Source organism: Pipra filicauda, unplaced genomic scaffold (assembly GCF_003945595.2).
Source record: "Pipra filicauda isolate LSUMZ 115617 unplaced genomic scaffold, ASM394559v2 scaffold31_size4109673_pilon, whole genome shotgun sequence".
In the NCBI taxonomy this organism is placed as follows: domain Eukaryota; kingdom Metazoa; phylum Chordata; class Aves; order Passeriformes; family Pipridae; genus Pipra; species Pipra filicauda.
Window position 1 is genome coordinate 1,738,888 of NW_024104443.1, and position 23,847 is coordinate 1,762,734.

The following is a 23,847-nucleotide window of genomic DNA, read 5'->3' on the forward strand; positions in this document are numbered from 1 at the left end:
GCATATATACTAAAGATGACAACATGTTGGTTGTTGTGGAGTGGAAGGCGTAGGGAGATAATGTGGTCAGAGTGACCTGTCAGCAGATTTTCGAGTTTGGGAAGAATAGAGTTTTTGATCATGAAGCCGACTCCTGAGAGATGTTTTTCGGTTCTGGGCTTACCTGACCAAAAGAGTGTGTAACCGGCACCATGTTCTCTGAGGCTGCCTTCCTCGTGAAGGCGAACTTCACTGAGAGCAGCTATGTTGATGTTGAGACGAGCCAGTTCATGGGCAATTAGGGCAGAACGTCGCTCAGGACGTCCGCAATCCACAGAATCGAGCATGGTTCTGATGTTCCAACATACTAGAGTTAATTTAGGTACACCTTTGGAGGCAGGTGCATGCCTTTGTCTTTTGATCTTTGTGCGACCGCATTGGAAGAAGATGCCCGTTGGCCTGCAGTTAACCAACCGGGTGAAGGTGGAGATGAGCTTTGTTTAGGCCACCTTTTCTAGGCCCCTCTCCGAGTGGAGCAAGCAGTGCTGTCCTTGAAAAGGCTGCCTGGTCGTTCAGGGTGCTGCCCCAAGAGACTGTCATCTCTGGTCAGTCTCAAATGACCAATATCCTGAACCACCTGCATGCAGGGTTGGGTCTGCGGCTTCCAGTGCACCTTTCACCTGCCGTTTCGACCCTCGCCCATCACTACAGGACTTTTTGCATGTGGGTAAAGCCTTCAAGCCTGCGCAATGGATTTTTTAGGTGAGATGCAGTATGCGCGGAACTGAACCCACCCTTTAATCCTGAGGTTCATCTGCCAGGGCCGAGCGAGCTTGGACGGTGGCAACGAGATCCTCAGGACATAGGTTTGATTAGAGTAACCTTCTCTTGAATAGATGGCCTTATGGGGCTAAGCGAGCTCCATCTGCCCGGGTTTGGGATTAGAGTTGTCCTTTTCCTAGGATGACTGCCAGAAGGCTAATGAGCTCATCCTGCCCAAGGATGTATTGTATCTGACCCTGCTGTATCTGTCTGGCATGGGTGACCCTACCGAAGGCATGTACCATCACCAGCATAGCTCGCAACCACATAGGGGCACACAGGTTATGTTCCTGTTAGAACGAGGCCACGATTAGGACTGCGCTAAAGGACAGAGAAGTATTCATTCAGACTTTTTTTTTTTTCCTAGGACTACTGTCTAGCTTTTTGTGTTCTGTTACTATTTTTGCCAACATACATATATCTTTTAATAAAGGGTTGTTATTTCTTCTGTTTTTTTCCCACACTTCCTCGATTAAAGCCCCTTAATTTTGAAATTACAATTGTCGAGAGAGAGGAGTTTGGTCTATCTCATAACTCATCCTCTTAAGCAAACATTCCAGTCTCCTCAGACTGAGACACCTCTCTAGAGAGGATTCTTCACTTTTGTGTTCTTTCTGCCACAAAAATGAACTGACAGCATTAGAACTATGAAGCTGTTAGTTCTCTCCTCTGAAACGCAAGGAAACAAAGATTGTCTTTTCTGCCACTGCTTCTAGCTGTTGAACTTGTCTAAATGAGGAACAAGTTTCTTGAACAGTTAATGTGGAACACTGTGGAAGGAGGAAGGGAAATGAGGAGAAGGGTGGGCAAGACTGAGAGAAGAAAATAAAAGTACATAAGGCTAGTCATTGACTACTTTCATTTATTTTTTTAGAAATTAACTGGGCAAGTTGCTTTCTATTACTATCTTCCCTTGTACTTCCTCAAGCTCTATACTAGACTGCAGCATTTCAGTTTACTGTGTGCATAAAAGGAACAGATACCCATGAAGTGAGAAGTATGATATTCTTTCTATTATCTACTACAGCCTTTTGTTGTTTGTCTTGGGGTTTGGTTTTTATTTTTTTTAATAAGAATCTGAATAGACTGATCTCTTCGTATGTGTTTCCTAGCAGTTCAACTAATGGCTCCTCAGGTAAAATCAATAAAACATAATTATAAATGTGTACCTGCATGACCTGAGAGTACTTTTCACTCTTTCTGAAGGAGAAGTTTAGCATTTTGCTGCACACAAATAAGATCTAGTAGAAACTATACTTATGTTTTCCAGAAGTATATTTCACTGGAATAACAGCTCTTGCTCCAAATTACATGTTCCAGAGGGGTGCTCCCCAATAACTTGAAAACTGCATTTTCCCTTCAGTATTTTTGAAAGTACTATCTGCAACAATGAGTCATCAGTTACTGCAGCACAACATACTGCTCTTTTCAAGCACCTGCAGCCCTCTAAAAGAGATGTAGATCTTTTAATGATATATATAATTCCCTGCAATGGCTCATTGCAAAAAAAAAAAAATCATCTATCTTGCTTAATGAAACTACATGTGAAAACGACAGTCAAATCTGATACTTTTATGTGAATCTTAAAAATGTTAATGCTAATTTTAAAAATCTTGTCTTCATTTTCACTCACTTGGTTCAGTAGAATATAATCAACTTCATACCTGAAAGAGTATACCATTATAACTTTTTATAGTAGCTTTCATGGAGTATTTTGAGGGTTAAAATATTGGGTCTAAAGTATTAGCCTTTTTAAAATGCTTTTTGCTTGTTTTCTCTCAGCTTGCCAAAGTTGTAGCAACGTACAATTTAATGTAACTAAATTCACTCATCTGAGATTTGGTATAAACTGCAACTCCAAATAAACACGTCTTACTAGCACAGCTGGAAATATTTCGCTTTATAAAACTCATATTCCTCGTTTGAATAAACTTTGACAATTCAGTTTAAGAAACTAATAAAATGAATCAGATAAAAAGATTATTTTCTCATCTGAGGTTACTTTTTTGTTGCCTACTCTTCTCTGAACATAGATATGTACCTACAAAAGTTATCCTGACTTTTTTGTTCCTGATTTTTTATGTGATTGATATTGTAGGGAAGGCATTGTTTTCCTAGCTTGTTAAAAAACAGTAAGTGGCAAAAACTGCAATTCTCTCACCTGCTTAGGTGTCACCCCAGGCATGCGAATGTCCAATGCAAAATCTGACAGACCAAGTGAAATCACTGGCTGCTCACTTCCAAGGCATTCACTGGAAAGAGATCTGGCTGTATCTTTATATCTTGGAAAGAAGGAAAAAAGATTTTTTTAAATATCAATTTTTGTTATGTTTTTCTAAAAAGAAGGGTCTACAGAACTAGTAAAGAAGTTTGACAATGCTCAGTAGTTCCAGGAGTGATCTGAAAATTTCACTCCTTCATGAGCTGAGGAAAACATCATAGTTATCCAGTACTTACTGAAGTAGTTCCTTTGAGCAATCAGACAGACTAGTTTGGGAACCTTAGCTGAAAATGTAACCTATCATCTCACCCTAATAATTGTCTGAGTCACATGGATGTCCAGACAGAGAATCAATTAACTGTAAAAGGTCAGGTACTGTTAATAGTTCAGAACAGTTTTGGAGTTTTTTTAAGCCTATGTGTCTGATTTATAATTGTATACAGATTAAATCTAAATTATATGCAAATAGGAAACTTTTAATTGAAACACTATGACATTTATAGCAATTTCTATGCTACTTTGAGTAGCAAAGTAAAACTTCAGCTTCACCTGAATATCAAATTCTGTACTGAATGCAATACAGAAACAAATCATACAAAAAATGTAGATCATTGTAAAGAACTTAATGGTAAGACATCAGAAACATGATGTAACATTGTCATAAGTTTTGAATATGTATTTTCATGTATAAATAAATACAGAAGCAACATGATAAATACAGTACCCAATATAACTCACTAACAGTAAAACCTTTTTTCAGGAGCTGAGAGGCTACTTCTCTTGGCCACACTACATTAAAGTTTACCTATGTGATTTTGCATTCAAACCACCCCTAAATTTCCCAGGATTGCTCAGTTTTAACTTAGTTGATACCTTCTTGCTAAAACATCATTTTATACCGCAAGCTAACTCAGGCATCTAAAATATATTTACTCTCTGTATAGTCTCAAATACACCTGTTAGTGTTATCTAAAAAAGTTCTGCTTTATTGTGTTATCATCCTAAATTCACCTTTAATGAGCAACCTATGGATAAAACATGAGTTTCTGTCTTCAATGTGACAAGAGTGCCATTTCAAAATTGCAGAGAGAAAATTCCTAGCAATGAGCAAAACCAAACGAATACCATACACATTTTAATCTAGGACATGCTTTTTCACACTTCTGTAATACCGTGACTGCATGCATTCAACACATAACATTTTCCTGCATAACTCACCTCTTGAAGACCGAAAGCGGGCTTCTGAAACCCAAGCAGATGTTTTGAAACAGAAGAAGCAGTATTAGCAGGTTGTTAACGAGGCCAGCCATGTCCACCCTGCTGTTTCTGGCCTGATTAAGTGAGCAGAAAAAGGGCAGCGTGGTTCTATCGGCTGTGATCCTGACAATTAGGCAGCAGCAGCAGCAGTATCATTTCACCACTTCATTATTGTGTGCTCTGCGGGCATCCTCCAGCTGCTGACAGACCATCTGTCTTGGAAGGTGATGCGCTGTAAATCAGGAAGGTGGATGATGCTATGTTGTCTCTATTATTAGCTGTAAAAAGCTGTTGAAGAATCTTCCCTTGCAGACAGATGACACTGTACTTCTGTCCACTTAGGGAGCTGAAAAAGAGTGGCGCTACTGGTGCTTTCTGCCCACGTTGTCCAGTTAAATCTGCATGTTCCTTATCAATCCACAGCGCCGGAGACGTCAAGTGGCATCACAGAAACCAGCATCAGTCATCCTTCAGAACCTGTAAAAATAGAAGCAGATAACACATTACAGCACTAGTTCTTCAGCAAATCCCTGTTGAGGCATTTTAATACGTTAGTGAGTTCTCTCATAAGCTTTAGCCCAATCCAAGTAAAGACTGCACTGGTTCTATTGATTCCTCCTGTCCCTCCCCTTTGCTCCATACAGGGTCAGAAACTGATACATTCAATACTTATAAACAAAAAGTACTCTCAAACATATTTCAGATGATAGGAAGAAATATAAAAACCTTCTCAGCACACAAAACGCAAAGCATGGAATATTTCACACATAAAACCACCAGCACAGTGTGGTCTACCAGCAGCAAAAAAAGGGCCAAACACTGAACCAGCAAGAATCAAGGTTTGCAAATTTTATCAACTATCACCAAATGTTTCTGCACATATTGCAGGTTTGGAGAATACTTTACTTTTAATTCAACATGTAATAAACCATTATGTCATTAAGGTATCTGTTTCTTATGCACTTTAGTCACTTCTAATATCCATTTCAGAAAACTTATATCTACAAATTATTTTTGAAAATACTGTAACAAAAACTATTGAGATCAGAGTACTTACATTAGTTAAGCACTTTTCTATCCTTTCACATACTGAGGTCGTATCAGCATAAACCACTACTCTCCTTCCTGCTTTAACTTCAACTGTTCCTCCCCATTCTAGTCAGCACAATATTTAATTTCAAATTTTTAAGGTTTTTTTCATAATTATGCTAGAAAATCACATTCTGTCTTACTGAAGACGTATAGTAGTTTTTTGTGGGGTTTTTTTTTGAGAATTCCGATTTTGGCAGAAGGAAACTGTCAAGTCATAATAAAAAATCTTTAAATGTATTATGTATTAATTCTTCTAAGATAAATACTAATAAGAAAAAAAAAAACTCCCAAGCCCAAACATCTCCCAGCCCCTGGAACACATAGTCAAAATACTGCTATAAGGATGAAATAAAAAAGCAGGATTCTGACATGAAACCAATTAGAATCCATGTATTTTAGGAAAAATTCCTTCCATTTCAGGGCACACGGACCAAAAAGGCTTCTTATAAATCAAAAGTGCTTAAGTATACAATAAGAAGCCACACTGGCTAAACAGCGACAGAACTCTTTGCAGGATTTAAAAATCTGATCACATTAATCATCATTAAACTTGCAAATTTTATTCACTGAAGGATGGCACAAAAGATTCAGTCACAAACAACTAAAAATAGACTTCATATTAGTTTTCAGCTTGCCAAAAATATGCCAAAGCTGTCCAAAACCACTTATGCAAGCAGATGATACAATCTTAATTCCTTTTTTAATGTAAATTTTCATGTCTCCACTTTTTGATCTAAACAATTTGCACTAGTGAACTATACAAAGCTGCAAGACATAGCATTGCACAGGACTGTGCTTATGATGAAAACCAAAATCATTTAAAAACAAACAAACAAACAAGCAAAAAGACAAGTGTGACATGCTGACATGCTTCACAAAAGTCAAGACAACTATAAAAACAGAAGGTTTCATTACTTTTACTCTTTAAGGTGTATCTACAAAACAGTAGCTGTTCAGTGTCTTTGTAAACCATCTGACTAGAAGTTCTAACATATTTTTTTATTTGTATTATGCAACAAATTGTGGGGTTTTTTTCTAGACAATACTGCAAATGCACTTGACAAGCAAGAACTCTGAAGAACAGACACAGAAAAAATACGGTGAGTTTTAACATATACAGAATTACAATATTCTGATTTTGGTTTTAATAAAGTGACTAGAGCAAAAAATAAATGCTTAATTTTTGCCAGCTTTACTAAGTCTGAGATTGGTTACATCAAGTCTGCTACAAACATCTAGTTGGTATACAATTAATAAAGGAAATTTATTTTATATAAAGGAAATAAAGGAAAGGAACTGAGAAACTAGATCACTAATAATTCCCCTTCAACTGAAATATGAAGTTTTCTTGATAACAGCTTTTAATTCTCACTAGAGAACACACTTTAATGTTAGAGGAATATGTGACAATTCATAGCTTTTAGAATGCTGACCATAAGAGTGAGGGGAAGAGTAATACTCTGAAACAGTCTAAAAAAGCAAAGAATTGAAATCTCTAGTGAGACAAATACACATATGCCTAACATCTGACAAATACAAATATGCCTAACATCTCTACGTTCTACTTAAAACCAGTCCAATTTCATCCCCAAATGCTTTTTAAGTTTTATCAGCTGGATGAATATGAAATGGATGAAAGTTTAATGCACCTGGTACTTCAGATTAGACAGCTGCACAAGTAAATTTTACATGTAGAAGAAAAGAAGAGGGAAAAAAAAAAAGGCAGCACTATCTTGAAGCAATTTCAATGTAATTTTAGGTACCATGCAACACAGAAGGATATGAGATAACAAGGGGAAAAAGTGAGGATGAGAGATTCAACAATAAGATTACACAATTACTTAGGTTCATTTTGTGGACATCTAGATACCACTGTTATGTTTTCAATTTGGGTAAGAGATCCCAAGGGAACAGAAGTAGTGAAGTAAAATGACATAATTGATGACAAAGACTAGAATGAAAGTAGAGAAAGGGAAATGGAAATTGGATTGGGCAATGTAAGCATGGTATTTTATCCCACATGCCCCTTCCAGACATAGCAAAAAACAATTACATAAAACAAGAGAGTAAAGAAAAACAAAAGCAACTACCATGAAGATTGAAGGGGGAGGGGAGAGAAGGAGACGAGGGGAGAGTGGCCAAGAAGCTGAAATACAAAATAGAATAAAAAATAAACAATATAACAATTTAATGTCACACAAATTAGAAGTATGTCTTTTGAAAGTATAGCAATTAAATTATTAATTTCTAAAAATCAACTACAGAAAAAGAAAGCTCTGTATTAACCACAAGTTCATAAAGCACATTATAGTAATCTCTTTCTTGAGTTTAGTCACTAGAACATTTTATGTACAGTATCAAGTGAACAAGCCAGAAGCAGAAACCACACCTTTAATCATCACTACCCTTGAAGAAAAGACAAATTAGAAGATGATTGAAATTTATGGAGATTAACGTGCAACTCTATCACAGATGATAATTTCTCATAGTTTAATCCCTTTTCTTGCTTCTTATGCATTGAAATCATGAAAATTAGCAAGGATTACTTGAGCTCTGTCTTCAGCCAAAGCAGAGTCCTCATTTTGTTTTAGGCAAAACATCATGCTTAGGCAACAACTGGGTATACAAACAATATTGAGTTCAACAAATGAACTGCAGCTAGGCCTCCAACTTGAAGTACTTTGCTTCTAATAACACAGGATAATCAATACGTAGTGGGATCAGCTTATGGATCCATTAATGCACTAAATGCAGCTACTTAAGACACTTCAGTCAAAGATGCAGAGAAAAACGTGTTTGGCAAGAAGCTGTCAAATTAGACAACATCAATGAATCCTCAATATCAATAAAAAGCATCTCACAAAACAGGTACCTAGTGGTTGGGAGAGCAGTTGCCAAAAACAGAGGTATATAATGCAGATGACCAGACTGGGACAAGTGACTGATACACCAGGTGGTCACGCTACTACCCAGAGAGATCTGACAGGCTGGAAAAAGGGGCTGACAGGAATCTCATGAAGCACAACAAGGGGAAGTGCAAAGTCCTGCACCTGGGGAGGTACAATCCCAGGCACCAGAACAGTCTGGGGGCTGCCCAGCTGGGAAGCAGATTGGCAGAACAGGCCTTGGGGGTCCTCATGGAAACCAAAATGAGCATGAGGTAGCAGTGTGCCCTTGCTGCAGAGAAGGCTGTATTGGATTTACATGGCAAGGTTTTTGTAATGGGAAGGCTACAGGGGGTGGCTTCTGTGAGAAGCTGCCAGAAGATGCCAGAAACTGTCCAAGAGAGGCAGTGCCAGCTGGCTCCAGGACAGACCCACCACCAGCCAAGGCCGAGCCCATCAGTAATAGTGGTGGCACCCCTGGGACAACAGATTTAAAGAAGGTGAAAAAGTTACTGCACAAGAGCAATTGCAGTCAGAGAGAGGAGTGAGAATATGTGAGAGACATCAGGGTCAGTGATGGAAAAGGGAGAGGAGGTGCTCCAAGTTCTGGAGCAGAGATTCCCCTGCAGCTCCTGGTGAAGACCATGGAGAGGCAGCTGTGCCCCTGCAGCCCAGGGAGGTCCATGGTGGAGCAGAGATCCACCTGCAGCCCATGGAGGGTGAGCAGTTGGATGCCCAAAGGAGGCTGTGAACCCATGGGGAGGCTGCGCTGGTGCAGGCTTCTGGCAGGACCCGTGGTCCCATGGAGAAAGGGAGTCCACCCATGACTGGAGCAGCCTGTTCCTGAAGGACTGCAGCCATGGGAAGGATCCACATTGGAGGTTTGTGGAGGACTCCCACAGGAAGGACTCTACACTGGAGTAACGGAAGGAGTTCTCCCCCTGAGGAAGAAGGAGCAGCAGAGACAATGTGAAATGAAGCGACTGTAGTCTCCATTCCTGTTCTGCTGGGGGGGAGAAGGCAGAGAATTCAGGATTAAAGTTAAGCCTGAGAAGAACTAAGGGGTAGGGTGAAGGTGGTTTTAAGATTTGTTTTTATCATTATCCTGCTACAGTTTGACTGATAATAAATCAAACTAATTTCCCCAACTTGAGTCTATTTTGCCTGTGATAGTAACTCATGAGTGATCTCTCCTCATCCTTATATTGACCCCTGAGCCTCTCATTATACTTTCTCTCCCCTGTCCAGCTCAGAAAGGGAGTGACAGAGAAGCTTGGGTGGGCGCCTGGTGTTCAGCCAAGGCCCACCCGCCAGAAAGACCAGTGGTATCTTCGGCTGCATTAGCCAAAGCATTGCCAGCAGGTCAGTGAAGGTGATCCTTACCCTCTACTCGGCGCTGATGAGGCTGTGTGCAGTTCTGCGTTCCCCAATACAAGAGAGACATGAACATATTAGAGAGGTTCCAAGCAAGTGCCGTGAAGATGATGAAAACACTGGAGCATCTCTCCTATGAGGACAGGCTGAGAGAGCTGGGACTGTTCACACCAGAGAAGAGAAGACTCAGGGGGATCTCATAAAGGTATAGAAATACCTGAAGGGTGGGTGCAAAGAAAATGAAGCCAGGTGCAAACTTGTTCAGTATCTTTATCAGTGATCTGGACCAGGGAATCAAGTGCCCACTCAGCCAGTTTGCAGATGACACTGAGCTGGGTGGGAGTATTGATCTGCTGGAGGGCAGGAAGATCTGCAGAGGGATCTAAACAGGCGGGATTGATGGGCCGAGACCCACTGGATGAGGTTTAACAAGCCAAGTGCCTGGTCCTGCCTTTGGGTCATAACAATCCCAGGCAGTGGTACAGTCTGGGGGAAGTGTCTGGAAAGTTGCCCAGCAGAAAAGGACCTCCAGTTGCCCACTGTAGTTGTTGGCTGCCTTGTATTTTCCTCTGCATTTGTTCAGGAAGATGATGCCCTCACCCCTGCCCACCTCAGCAGAATATTAATTTTCCATCAGATTAACTGGTCAATGTGTCAGCAGGCAACAGCTGGTCACCTCTCACAAAAGAAAAGGTGTAAGCATACAGCTGGGGCTGTAAAGGATCCCCTTGTTTTGGCAGCAATCCACACTAGATTTGGTAAAATATTAAAAATAATTACTTTTAATATTATATTTTAAAATTACATTTTAAAATTATATTTTAATATTTAAAATACTTTAAAAATGAAAGTGGTAAGTTTTAAAATATACTTTTACTCTTGGTTTAATTTATAAATTAATTTATATTTTGCAAATTCCTGTCTTCTGCTACCAAAACATTTTTCAGATATGAATACTCAAAGAAGGAAAATAAAAAAGAGAAATATGATTGGTCTTAATGTTTTTATGAACCTTCTCCAAAATTTGTTCTGCTGAACATAAGTACAGTGTATATTTTAAAAAGAAATATTTCATGATAAGAAACCTCTTGCCCGCTCTATCAGAGGAAGCACAGTATTTATACATTCAATAAAGAACTGTGACTTGAATTTTCCTGTATTATAGAAGTGAAACTCGATTCATCCTAACAGGATTTATTCTTTGAATGCTTTCCCACATTCAACAATTAGACACTGTGTATTTTTTCCTGCTTAACTAAAAGTATAAAATGACAATTAATATTAAGTTCAACATAAAAGAATGGTTCATAAGGGCAACAGAATCCATGAAAAAAAGTTGAATGCCTGTATATCTGAACTTATTTTGAGAGATTTTGATGACTTGAAAAGCATTTTTATGAGTTTCCTACTGGGAAAGTACGTTCTACTTACTATCTTAAGACAGACTACCTGTACCAAGAAAAATTAGTAGAAGTCCTTCAAATGCTCTGTCAATTCAGTAGATATGGTGAATTTTACCTACTAGACAGCACTTTTTTGTTGTTTTGGGTTTTTGGTTGGTTGGTTGGTTGGTTTGGTTTTTCGTTTGGGGGTTTTTGGTTGGTTTTTTTGTTTGTTTGTTTGTTTTGTTTTGTTTTGTTTTGTTTTTAATGAACTGAAGTTTTATACAGAGAAAATAGAAGGAAGAAGGAGAAATAGAAGATGAAGAACTGTCATTCATGCTCAGCATCTCCCTTTTGGAGATCAACATAGTCACAATCCAACTTGCACATTCCTAGCTGCTATAAAGAGAAATCATAAACTCTATCATCCCAAGCCATAAGCAAACCCTGTTCACTAAACAATACAGGAAATTTCAATTGCACGTAGTAGGCAACTCATACAGCACTAGCAGTCATGGAAATCACAAAAAAAGAAAGTAAGGAAACAGGTTAATGTTTATGCAAAATAAAAACAGGGACATTATTTCCAGGAGGATTGAGAAAAGGAGTTTATTGTCCTCTCCTAACTTATAGAATATATAGAAATTAAAACCACCCTTAGATTTTTTTTGTGAGTATCATAAAATGCATGAGAAAAGACAGAAGAACCAAGGCAAGCCAAAAAACCCTCACAACTCAAAGTGTCAAGGTTGCTGTCACCCCAGGCTCTAAGCTCTACAGACAGCTGCCATACTCAGCATTTCCAAGATGATTGAAAGGGGCAAACTTAAAAGTTTAAGCAGACTTGAGTTTGTCAGATCAGCTTTTGGAATTGTTAATTTTCTAACACTGAGTGAAAACAGAAGAAAATGTGTAGGGAAAAAAAAAAGATGCAAAAAAGATTTAACTGCTACTTTACAATGTAATTAAACTTACTAAGCAGCCCTTGCTTATATAGTTCAAGACAAGATTTTTCCTCATTTTCTCCATCGCTGTACTGTTAACTATTAGGTATAAACTTGTTTAAGAATGAGGAATTGTACTTTTTTTTATTGAACGGAAATATGTAAGCAAACCACCAAAAACTTCCTTTCCTGCTCATAGTAATACAAATGTTCTTGCATTAGTAAAATATCAGGAGACCTCAAGCAGAAATTTACTTTTACAACCTGAAACAAATGCATAAAACTGCTTGAAACACTCCCTATTAAAACAGTATCATACAAAACCTCCTCTTCTTCTTTTGGGAGTCACAGACATTTTTTCTGAAGTCTGAAGACACAACAGCATATATTAGTTTTTTAATAGCATTTGGAAAGCATTTTATTCACAATAAATCACCTTCTAATCCTTCTGCTTTGACCAGGTATCAAAACAGGCAAAATTTCCTTGTCAGGGAAGATCAACACTTTTTACAGAAAGACAACATCTTAGCAAACTGCTAATTTCATAGAATGAAAAAAATTAATGAGCTGGATGGTACTAATTACTTGCTTAAAAGGCAAAAAGCATAAGAAGCCCCTGCTTTCATTTAACATCCAGATCACTATCATTAGCACAATATAATAAGAATAAAAGTCCACTGAAGTGCCCTTTGCTTTCCCTCTGTTATGCAAAAATAGAAAATATTAAAGGAAAAATGTTTGACGGAGTTAATTTCAAATACTTAAGTTCAATTACACACTACATATGAACTATGAATTAAATTCATTGCATGTCCCTTCACTAAGGTCATCAAATCAGGGTGGGGTAAGCTGCGGGGGGGAGGGGCTTCTGTGAGAAGACACCAGAAGGTGCCCCCATGTCAGACAAGCCAGTTCCACCCAGCCCCAAGATGGACCTGCTGCTGCCCAAAACTGAGCCTGTCAGCCAACACCGGTGTGCCTCTGCTATAACATATTTAAGAAAAGGTAAAAAACACTGCACAGCAGCTGAGAGAGGGGTGAGAATAACTGAGAGAAACAACTCTGCAGACACGAGGGTCAAAGAGGAAGGAGGTGCATGAAGTGCTTCAGGTGCTAGAGATGAAGTTCCCCTGCAGCCCGTGGTGCACACCATGGTGAGGCAGCTGTGCCCCTACAGCCCATGGACGTCCACGGTGGAGCAGAAGCGCATCTGCAGACCACGGAGTGCACCATGCTGGAGCAGGTGGACGTACCCTGAAGAAAGCTGTAGTTCCAGAAAAGGAGAGAAGCTCACGGAGGACTGTCTCCCATGGGAGAGACCCCACAGTGGAGCAGGAAGAAAGCATTATGAACTGCACAGATCAGGGGGATGAGACAGAAGAGTTGAGAGTGAAGTTGAGCCTGGGGGAAGTTGGTTGTAGATGTGTTATTTCTCATTATCCTACTCTGTTTAACTGGCAATAAATCATATAATAGAATATCCTGAGCTGGACAGGGACCCACAAGGATCACCAAAGTTCAACTCCTGGCCCTGTACAGGACTGCCCCAAGAATCACACCATGTGCCTAAGAGAGTTGTCCAAATGCTTCTTGAACTCTGTCAGCCTTGGTGCTGTGACCACTTCCCTGGAGAGCCTGTTCCAGTGCCCAAACGCCCTCTGGTGAAGAACCTTTTCCTAATATCTAACCTAAACCTCCCCCTGACACAGCTTCAGGCCATTCCCTCAGGTCACTGGTCACCATTGCTTACTAATAGCTTTATATCCTTCTTATATTGTGTGGTACCTAAAACTACACACAGGGCTCGAGGAGAGGCCATCCTAGTGCAGAGCAAAGCGGTACAGTCTCCTTCCTTGCCCGGCTGGCAATGCTTTGCCTCAGGACATGGCTGGCCCTCCTGGCTGTCACTGCTGATTCACATCTAACTTGGCATTGACCAGGACCCCCAGGTCCCTTTCCACAGCACTGCTTTCCAGCACTTCATCCCCAGTCTGTACACCCAGGGTTTCCTCTATCTCAGGTAGCAGAATCCAGAACTTTCCCTTGTTGAACTTAGTGATTGCCCAACCCTCTCACTTGTTCAGGTCTCTCTGCATAGAGAGATTCCTTGTCTTCAAGGGAGTCAACAGCTCCTCTCAACTCAGTATCATCAGCAAACTTACTTAGTGTACCTTCAAGTCCTCTATCCAAGTCATTAATGAAGATTTTGAAAAGCACTGGCTGTAAAATGGAGCCCTGAGGAACCCTAACTAATGACAGGTGGCGAGCCTGATGTCACCCCACTCACTATAACACTTTGTGCCCAACCTGTGAGCCAACTGCTCACCTATCACATGATGGATATATTTATCCAGTGATCAAGGGGCTTGGTGGACATGGTGTCTAGCCAAGGTCAATGCAACACATATGGCTATTAGTCTGTTTTAAACTGGTTCATTCTAACCAAAATCCATCAGGGTGTGACTAGGTGAGCAGCTGAAATCAGAGAGCACAGACAACAGGTGATGGAGCACAGCTGTTGCTCAGACTACCTGTGACTACAGCCGTATTACACCACTGCGGAACCCTGCAGGTTGCTCACTGTCATCAAATAGGACATTCCTTTCTCTCCTCTCTTCCTCTTTCTGCCCACTGCAGAGACAGGCTGGCTTTTCTGTCAGATTACTGAGTTGGAGTGGTTCCTAAAGGTACTAGATGAACATGAGCACTGGAAAAAGGAAAGAAACACCACTGTGTAGCTAGGAGCCAGGACAGCAACAAGGATGGGAAACACTTCTAATGTTAGAAAACTACCATCTCTCCTTGGCCGTGCAACTGTAATGCACCTTTGTGCCTGTTGTTCTACAAATGGTGTTTGCTTGTTCTATACACGATCTTTATGAGTACACTGCAATGATTACTTCCACAGTTCCTATTCGCTCAACAGGACACTGGAATGACCTGCCAATGTAAATACTATCCAAGGCAACCCCCCACACGCACCCTCTGAAAAAACCCACCTAAATAAACCTTACTAAGTAATGAAAGGTATGGCTACTAGAAAGAAAAATGAAGAACTTTTTTTCCCCCCCTTGAATTGTATGCCTCTTAAAAGCCATTCCAGGTAAAAACATGGAATATCTTCCCATATATCCGGCCTAAGCGATGTACTTAAATTGATATTTACAACATCATATCTCTATAAAAATCACAAGCAACTTCAATTAATGAAAATAATTCAACAGAAGTTTGTTAGAGTTCATTATAAAAGTGATGCCCTGGTCTTTCTTTTTTCAAAATGGCTCAGATAACAACTTGAAAACCAACTCAATTAATGTAATTTAGTGTTCATTAGCAATTGAGCAACATAAGATCCATACTAAAAGCAGATAAATGAATTCTCAATTATTATAGCCCTTTTTATGACAAACTTTTATCTAGTTAAATACATTTTCAAAATCAGTATCCATGAAAGTAAAAGAAAGAATTCTGTAAACATCAAAATAACACTAGAAATGCAGCACCTCTAGAGACACAAATTTTCAGTATCACAAAATGTAATAATGCTAACACTCAGGTAACTGAACACAACCAAACAGATGAGTATTTCAGCAGAACAGGTCTTAATTCTATGTGGAATTTTCAGAAAGTAAATAGGTAAGTACAACACAATTACCTGCGATTACACTGGCACTAGGTTTTTCTCTGAAGTGTCTGTATGTAGATGGAGTAGAGCAATAGTATATACTAGGATATAGAAGGATAACCAAGAAGCAGCCCAAATTTCTTTGCTAGAAGGCTCCATTACACATGGGAAAATAAGAGTAGTTCACAAGAGAAAATTGAAGAAAAACTAAGAACACTGGGAAGTGAAGAGTAAAGGAAAGAAAAACAGAAACCAAAACCAATGCAAGAAAGAAATGCTGAGAACATACTCTATGACTTAGCAGAAAATGTGCAACTCCATGGCAAAGTCAGTAGAAAAGACTCCATGCCAGAGCAGGTGAACATGCTCTAAAGGAAGGTTCAGCCTATGGAGACCCCAGACCAGAGCTGGCTCCTGGCAGGAGCTGTGCCCTGTGAGAGGTACCCATTGTTACTCAGTCCCTCAGCCAAACGAGGAGTTGTTCAGTAGAGGTTCCAGAGGAGATAAAGGTCTGAGCCACTAATGGGCCAAGGACTCTTCTAGTTTTATCTGTTCTCTGAAAACTCACACAGGAGCAGAGTGACCCAGTGAGCATCCATGCTCATGAGCTCGGAACACCAATAATGCAATTAACACATGAATAGCGAGTGGCTTTTCCAAGACTCATTTGTCAAGGAACAAAGAAAATTATGGGCACAAGGAGTCAGTCTCAAGAATACTTTTCCCATTGTAAGCAACCTGATTATGAGTAAACCACTTAATCCATAAATACGACAGCCTAAGTATGCCGCCTTTGAGCTCTCTCTGCTAGGCAGTGTGGCTCCATAGGGGTTATCTCCCCTGGAGCTGGGCCACCTCTCAAGGTAAAAAGAGAGACATTTTTACCAAAGGTAGGTCTTTGTTAAGTGACTGATACTGCACATAGCCTTGTAGATGATAGCTTTGATTTGTGTCTTGGTAACTTTGAATCACTGTTCCAATGACTGTGCCATACAATAATAAGAGTGAACTTTGCCATCCAACTGTAAGTCACAGTTTTACAACATCTTATTAATACCACTTTTGCTAAAACCTTTGACAGGGGTTCATAAAGTGAAATCAACCATTCACAACACTCATAGAGGAGCAGGTTTTCAGGAAGGACCTGTGGCCCTGCAGGAGACTCACACTAGAGCATTTTGATCTGGAAGAACTGTACCCTGTGGAGAGGACTCACATTCTATCAGTTCTTGATAGATATATCAGTTCTATATCCCACAGTAGAGACCCCAAATGGAAGAAGGGCAAGGGGAGGAGTTCAACGTTAAACCCTAGGGGCTGGTCCAAAGGGTGGAGATTGCTAATGGAAACACCTTTAAACTGTTGTAACCCATGAATTGAGTTGTATGTTATAGGAAGTGCTACGGCACAGAAATTCCCTGAATCAGCAGCAGACAAGCTTCACACGAGGCAGTGCAAGTGCAGCTGTGACCTGACCTGAGCTGGCTTTGGTGCCCAGTTAACTCCACACGACATACCACCTCTCCTGTTCAGAGTGACCACCACAACAAATGGAGCCCAAAGTCATGGACTGAAAGAACTTGGGACATTTATGGGTATTTTACAGGGGTAAAATAAATTGGTCCATAGATTAGGGATCTGTGAGTATATCAAAACACAGGAAGTGGTGTGTGTGTGGATAACGAGGATATAATGGATAACATAAGACCTGAGCACGATATATACAGTATGGAATTGAGGGGGGAGAGGTGTGTGTACTGATTTTGGCTGGAATAGAGTTAATTTTCTTCAAAGTAGCTTATATGCTTTAAAAGAGCTATGCTTTGGATTTGTGACCAAAACAGTATTGAAAACACATGGATGTTTCAGCTATTGCTCAGCAGTGGTTACACAGAGCCAAGGCATTGCATTCCCTGCTTCTCACATCACCCCACCAGCAAGGAGGCTGGGAGGGGACACAGGACAGCTGACCCTGACTGATCAAAGGGATATTCCATATCACATAAGGAAGGACTGGGGGACACCTGGAGTGATGGCATTTGTCTTCCCAAGAAACCATCACCTGTGAGCCCTGCTTTTTGCAGGTGACTGAACACCTGCCAATGGAAAGGCAGAAATAATTTCCTTATTTTGCTTTGCTTGTGCATGCAGGTTTTGCTGTCCCTATTAAACTGTCTTTATCTCAGCCTATGAGTTTTCTAATTTTCTTATGACTGTCTTCCCTGACCAACTGTGGGGTGGTGAGACAGGGTCTGTGTGGTGCTGAGGTGACCATCAGCACGTAAAACCATAGCTTTGTTATATCTGTTATCTCTCTAACACAAAATAACCCAAAAGAGAAATAAGCATGTGTTCGAAAAAAAATAATCAGCATTAGTATCTAAACTACTCTGGATATGTTCCCTGCCCTACCTCAAGTCCCAGGCTCCTGATAAAATTTCCTCATAGAAATGTCATATTCCTGGTTCCTAGAATATGAAGGGAAATTCTCGAGTTTGTTCATTTCCAGAGCAGAACAAATCAAGTGTTCTTCTCCAGAAAATGCTATTCAGCTATACATCAGTAGGACCAGGAAGATGATTAATGAAAAATAACAGGATCCCCCCCAACATGTAAATTTTAGACTCTATCCCTAAATAAATGGTGTTACTGCCAATGATATAATATATACTTCTTATAGGGGGAAAAGGGTATGCAATTGGATCTATGCAAGGTTAGGCAAGACAGCTTACTCCTTCTGGATACTGGAATTAAGAAAAAAAAAGTTTTAAATTGTATTTATATAGAATTACTTGTTTTCAAAATGTAATTCATTCAAATGATGTTTAACCTCTTTTCCCACAAACTGCAGGGGCAGGAAAAACTTTAAATCTAAGACTTTCCAGTAACTGTTCTCTGTTTTGTCTTATGCAACAGCAATGTTTAACTTATGAGGAAGGATATCTTTACTTCACATTTCTTTTACTTCCCTTAATTGTTCAGTCAAAAGTGTGTCTGAGAGACATGGAAGGTGTATGTAAAATCTGCAGTACTTTCTTCCACTGCATAGGAAAACTATTACAGCAATAAAACTATTTAAACAATCAGTTATTACATACCTGTGAGATCAATGGCACGTTCAATTTTAAAAGCTTACTGACATACCGGTAACGTTAGGTTTTATTCATTCTGAAAATCTTGGCTGTCATTAAAAAAAAATAGTTGAAGTTTTGTCGACAGCCATGACTCACACCCATTTTCTCTCTCCCAGAGCCTATTCAGGAATTTCAAAGATTACAAGTTACCTTAGCTAAAGCAAATATATTATTGTAAGCATCACTCACAGCACACAGTTTAAAAGGAGAGCTATCCTTGAATGAAATGAACACAAATCAGATATTTTTAAACACAAAAGAAGGAAAGAGAGGCTAGTAGTGAAGTAAACCATTCAGGTTACAAGAGGAGGTCCTTCCAAGTGTTGACATTAAAGATATACTTTGTCTTTTAAAGATCTGACACTGATTAGACAAAAAAACTGTGGAAGTTTTCTGTAAGAAAATACTTCAAACTTTAAAACTGTACTAGTTTCCTTATTGAAAAAATAGAGAAAAGATTTGTATAACAAATGTGTTGATACACACATTCATTCATTTAAATTACAAATCATAAAAAATTATCACGACTATCTAATTTCCAACACTAATGGATAAATATTAAGAAACAAGACCTTGCTGTGTGACAGACAACTGCACACAGACAACTGTACACTTTTGACAGTACAGAATTGCAGTAAGCAGGGAGAACAAAAAAAAAAATGATTTGCAAGGTCATCTGTTCTCATCTTTCGCACACCCATACATTTCACCCACACCTTTTACAAAAGTATCCCCTACATCTTAGTTGGGAGATATATATATATATTTGGTTTATTTGCAATTTTTTTGAAGTTTATGTCTGGTAAGGGTCTTTTGGGTTTTAAGCAGAATCTCGCACAGAATGTATGAGAACCATAACACAAGAGGCAGTGGCAATATCTTTGCTCGATACAGGTTGACTACTGTTCTCCACAAAAGTCTAACAGATGTGGGTATAAAATTAGTCACCACAGTGCTCTTTCTATATCACTTTACAAAGTTCTCAAGCTTTACATTTTCTGACTCCTGCATGACAGCTGTGATTTGAGGATGAGGAAGAATAAGAATAAGACTTAGTTGTCCTTTGCCTATTTCAACAAATTAGCTGAAAAGCATTTCTGGAATACAGAGTCTGGATAGAATCTAAGAAGTCTGGTTTAAGCCCTTCTGAGCCTGAGTATCAGAAAGTCAAAAAATTTAAGCTCTTCATTTTACTACATGTTGCTTTGCTGCAGACATTTGGCAAGAGACACTGGAACATGGTAGGACCTAATCTGGATATTTTAGATTTCAAAGTATGTTTTCCAATGTATTTTAAGAGCAGTATTCTTCAAAAGTTCTTAGAATTCGCATGAAATATGAATGCTCACTAAAAATTAAAATATATTTAAGAAATCTCCCTTAGGAAACAGAAAAAACTTGATTACTTTTCTTAACCTGAGTATTTGTGAATCCCACTGACCTCTAGACTCTTGAATTCCACTACAAGAATAGAAATGGATTATAACTAAAGAGCTGCAATGAAATATCTGCAATTTTGTTGTGGTTTAATCCCAGCTGGCAAAGGACTTGGTTCTTTGACTCAGTATTATCTTATTGCAACCGGTCATGCCTATCTCGTATTGGCCTTTTCAGCCACCAACGCACTTGCAACAAATGTGGGTAGAGCCCTTCCCAAATCTTCGTTCGCGAAGCCCAGCCATGATGATGATCTTATTGCTTATGCCCACTCTTACAGACTCTATATTGGTGTTGCAAGTGATTTCCCCCCACCTCCCCAAACTCAATACAACAGTAGTAAATATGTAGGTAGATATTTAAATGCAAAGTTTATTTTAAACTGGAAAAAATTAAAAATAAAAAAAAATTACCTGCTAAGTATTTTATGTATTTGCCTTTTTCTTCAGAAGGCAATCTCTCTCCTGTCCTATTCCCTCTGTCCAATTATTATTTTGATTTGTTGAAGAGGCAGCAACTAAAAGGCTATTTTCACTGGTGACTTGTCAGGTCCAACCTGACTTTCATTAAGCACTATGTGTGTGCCAGCATGCCAGTACATGTCTTTGAGAAGCATTTAAGTAATACCTCCTATCAAAGAACAAAGTGAGCCAGAAAGGACTTGGAAACACAGAATTTATTGGGAATCAAACTACTGCTTGAGGAGGGGATGGGACAGTTTGACAGCAACGGCAACAAACTGAACATCACAGGAAGATACCTTTCAAAGACGATTTTAACTACAGGCCAAATAAAAAACCCTACCACTTTTCCCCTAATATCATTCTTTTTGGAGATTTCATTTTATGGAACAGAATTTGAAATAACCTAAACAATATAGCTTACAGGCTACAGTGAATTTTTGGGATGCGCCTTCATTTGTCTTTTCCACCTTTCTCCAGAACAGCTACTCTTGTAAATGGACACATTTGACTGCCCTTTGTCAGTAAGCAAACACAGAATACGAGTAGCAAAACAGAAACCTATATTTCCAGGATCTTTTAGCAATTTTTCTGCTAGCTTACTTAACAATAGTCAATTAAATAATTGACTATTACAATTACAAATCTGTTTGTAATCTTAATACAAACAGATAAACCACAAAGTGACCTCTCACGGAAAAAGAGAAAGAGGGGTTTCTCCAAAGACTGGCCTTTGCTGGAACAGGACACAAAGGTGCTAGTGATCTTGTCTAAACTGTGCGTTTGCCGGGAAAGGCTGGATCAGATGATCCTTAAGGTCCCCTTCCAACCTGGTATTCTATGATTCTCTCAAGAACAGCATTAATTAAAAAGAAAATCCTTGAGCCTCAGATTTTTAAAATCTTTTATTGCACTGAGTGTCAGGGTATTTTGCTATTCCAACAAATTCTGTAAGTAGTAACAAAAAGCTTGTTACAACTTGGCCAGTAAGTGAATTCCTAGTCAAAATATAACACAGGGAAAGAAGCAGGCACTTCTAGGCATAAGTCCTACAGAAGAAGCAAGGAGATCCACCGGGCTTGTCAAGAGATGTCAAGAACAAACCTTATCAAGACTAAAGGCTTTTAAGAGATGCACAATCTATGAGAGAGTATCAAAGCAGCTGCAGCTCACAGACTCATCCATGTAACATACAAAAAACCTACACCGCATGACATAAATATTTCTTATTTGTAGATAAGATGCTGTTTTGAAGGAAGTTTTTCAGAACTGTGTAAAATTAACAGTCAACTATTCAAACTAAACAGCATGCAGAAGGAGATCCAAGCTGTCTGCAAAATATCAGCAGGCCAAGTTTCAGAAAGGCTCACAATCCGTTCATGCCAGATTCTCCCCTGATCAGTATGATGATCATACTGAATATGCTTAAAAATACAGCCTACAGAGACTAATCAGCAGAGACAGGATTAGTTCACATGAATGCAAGTCTAATCCTGTGAACTCAGCTGGAATATTTGTGAGAAGACTCATTCATGAGCATATGCATTGGTAACCTGGTCATGATCCAATCTACATAATCACCAAGTCATAAGCACACAGGTATGTTTGCAGAAATGCTGGAATGAGTTTTATTTGTAGTATAATATACACCACTTTCGTTTGTTTTTATTTTAACAATAGTTTAACAATATTTTAACTAGTTTTGGCACTAGTCCAATTACATGCTAAGGAAACTACTTCACTATCAAAAATTTGTACAAAATTGTTGTTCGTAATTAATAGTAACTAAATTAATATATTTTCATATTTCTCATTAATGCAGTGGCATGAAACACCTACAAACTAGAAAAAAGAGTCTGTCCTCCCAGAATCAGATTCGTGAAGAAACTCATTTACATGTTTGTATTTTGTCTGGTTCAACTGTAGAATTTCACATTAGTGAACTTTATAAACCTGTAATAAAAATTAAATTTTAGAGTAGTATTTATAAACCTGTACTAAAAATTAAGTCCTACACTAGTAAAGGGAAACACTTTTTAACTAACACACTAGTGCTTATTAATAGCATACCACTGACCTTTATGGTAGCCTAAATACAGTTGATTGAAAGATCTCTTATGTATTGCAGTTTTTCCAAATACAACACATGCTCACCTACTTGCACACAATAACTTTTCAGAAGTTGAAAAGGTGAAAAGGGTAAAAGCTACCAGGAGGTGAGGGGTGTGGGTCGAGGAGATAAAAACAAAAGGCATTCAGAAATACCAGTAGAAATACCAGCAGAAAATATTTTGAATAGGATTTTTGAACACAATATTTTTTAGCTAGTACAATTTCTTACATGTCCGCTAGCCTGTAAATGATAAATACATTATTTTTTTTCCTACATTTTCTACTTTCTGGGACAAGAACATGCAATTTTGTAAGAAAAGAAAAAACGAAAATCAATATAGAATTTTCCAAAATGCTCAATTTCAAGTGCTAAGCAAAACATTATACAGATTTTTTGCATAAGTTACTTCTCTTTCAAACACACATTTTTGCTCAGAAGTAAATTATTCCAGTTCAGTCCCAAAAACCGAAGCCAAAACAATTTCAGAGATGCAGTAGTTTGAAAGCAGTTGAATGTAATCATAAAAAAAGGCATCTCAGACCACAGTAAAAAAAAAAAAAAGATTTTTTTAGGTCAGCATTAAAAATCATTCACATACACATTTCATTGTCACCTTTTACATTCTCCTTAATCACTGATAAAATACAGAAAGAAAGCAGACTTTAAAATGTGTTTTAGTGTAAAATATGACAAGAATTTAGTACAATAAAATTTGCCCAGTTCATGATATTGGAGAAGGAGGTCAGCTATCAGCAGAGTAAGCACACCATCAGCAAGTCAGTACCCACTTCAGCTGTCGAGAACAGTTAAAAAGTTTTTAACATGATTACTATCTTAAGCGCAGAAACACTTGTTTTTCCAATGGATTACATTGGCAGTTTAAGATAAGACAAGTTATTTCACTGACTAATAAAATAAATCAATGATAACTAAAAACAAGGTAGCAATTACAACAATGTGTTTTAAAAAAATCCAACCGTCATGGAAAAGGGAGAAAAACTTCAATATTACACATTAATTCCACTTCTGATACTCTAATGCCCATAGAGATACCTTAGAAGTATGCTTCCTTGGCAGGAAGCTTACTATATATTCCAGACTCACCTCAGAATATGGTGCTT

At 38.7% G+C, this 23,847-nt stretch overlaps 1 protein-coding gene across 6 annotated transcripts in view; it reads right to left on the reverse strand.

Annotated features, from left to right (window-relative positions):
- The window catches only part of PAM (peptidylglycine alpha-amidating monooxygenase), a 126,438-nt gene that overhangs the window by 72,953 nt on the left and 29,638 nt on the right, over positions 1 to 23,847 (reverse strand). For all 6 annotated transcript variants that reach the window (XM_027731882.2, XM_027731886.2, XM_027731880.2 and 3 more), the window contains exons 2-3: positions 4,241 to 4,756; positions 2,963 to 3,083 (exon numbers count right to left, since the gene is read on the reverse strand). In XM_027731882.2, coding sequence (XP_027587683.1) covers positions 2,963 to 3,083; positions 4,241 to 4,332 — 213 coding nt within the window. In that variant the 5' untranslated portion in view covers positions 4,333 to 4,756. The remainder of the gene's footprint in view (positions 1 to 2,962; positions 3,084 to 4,240; positions 4,757 to 23,847) is intronic.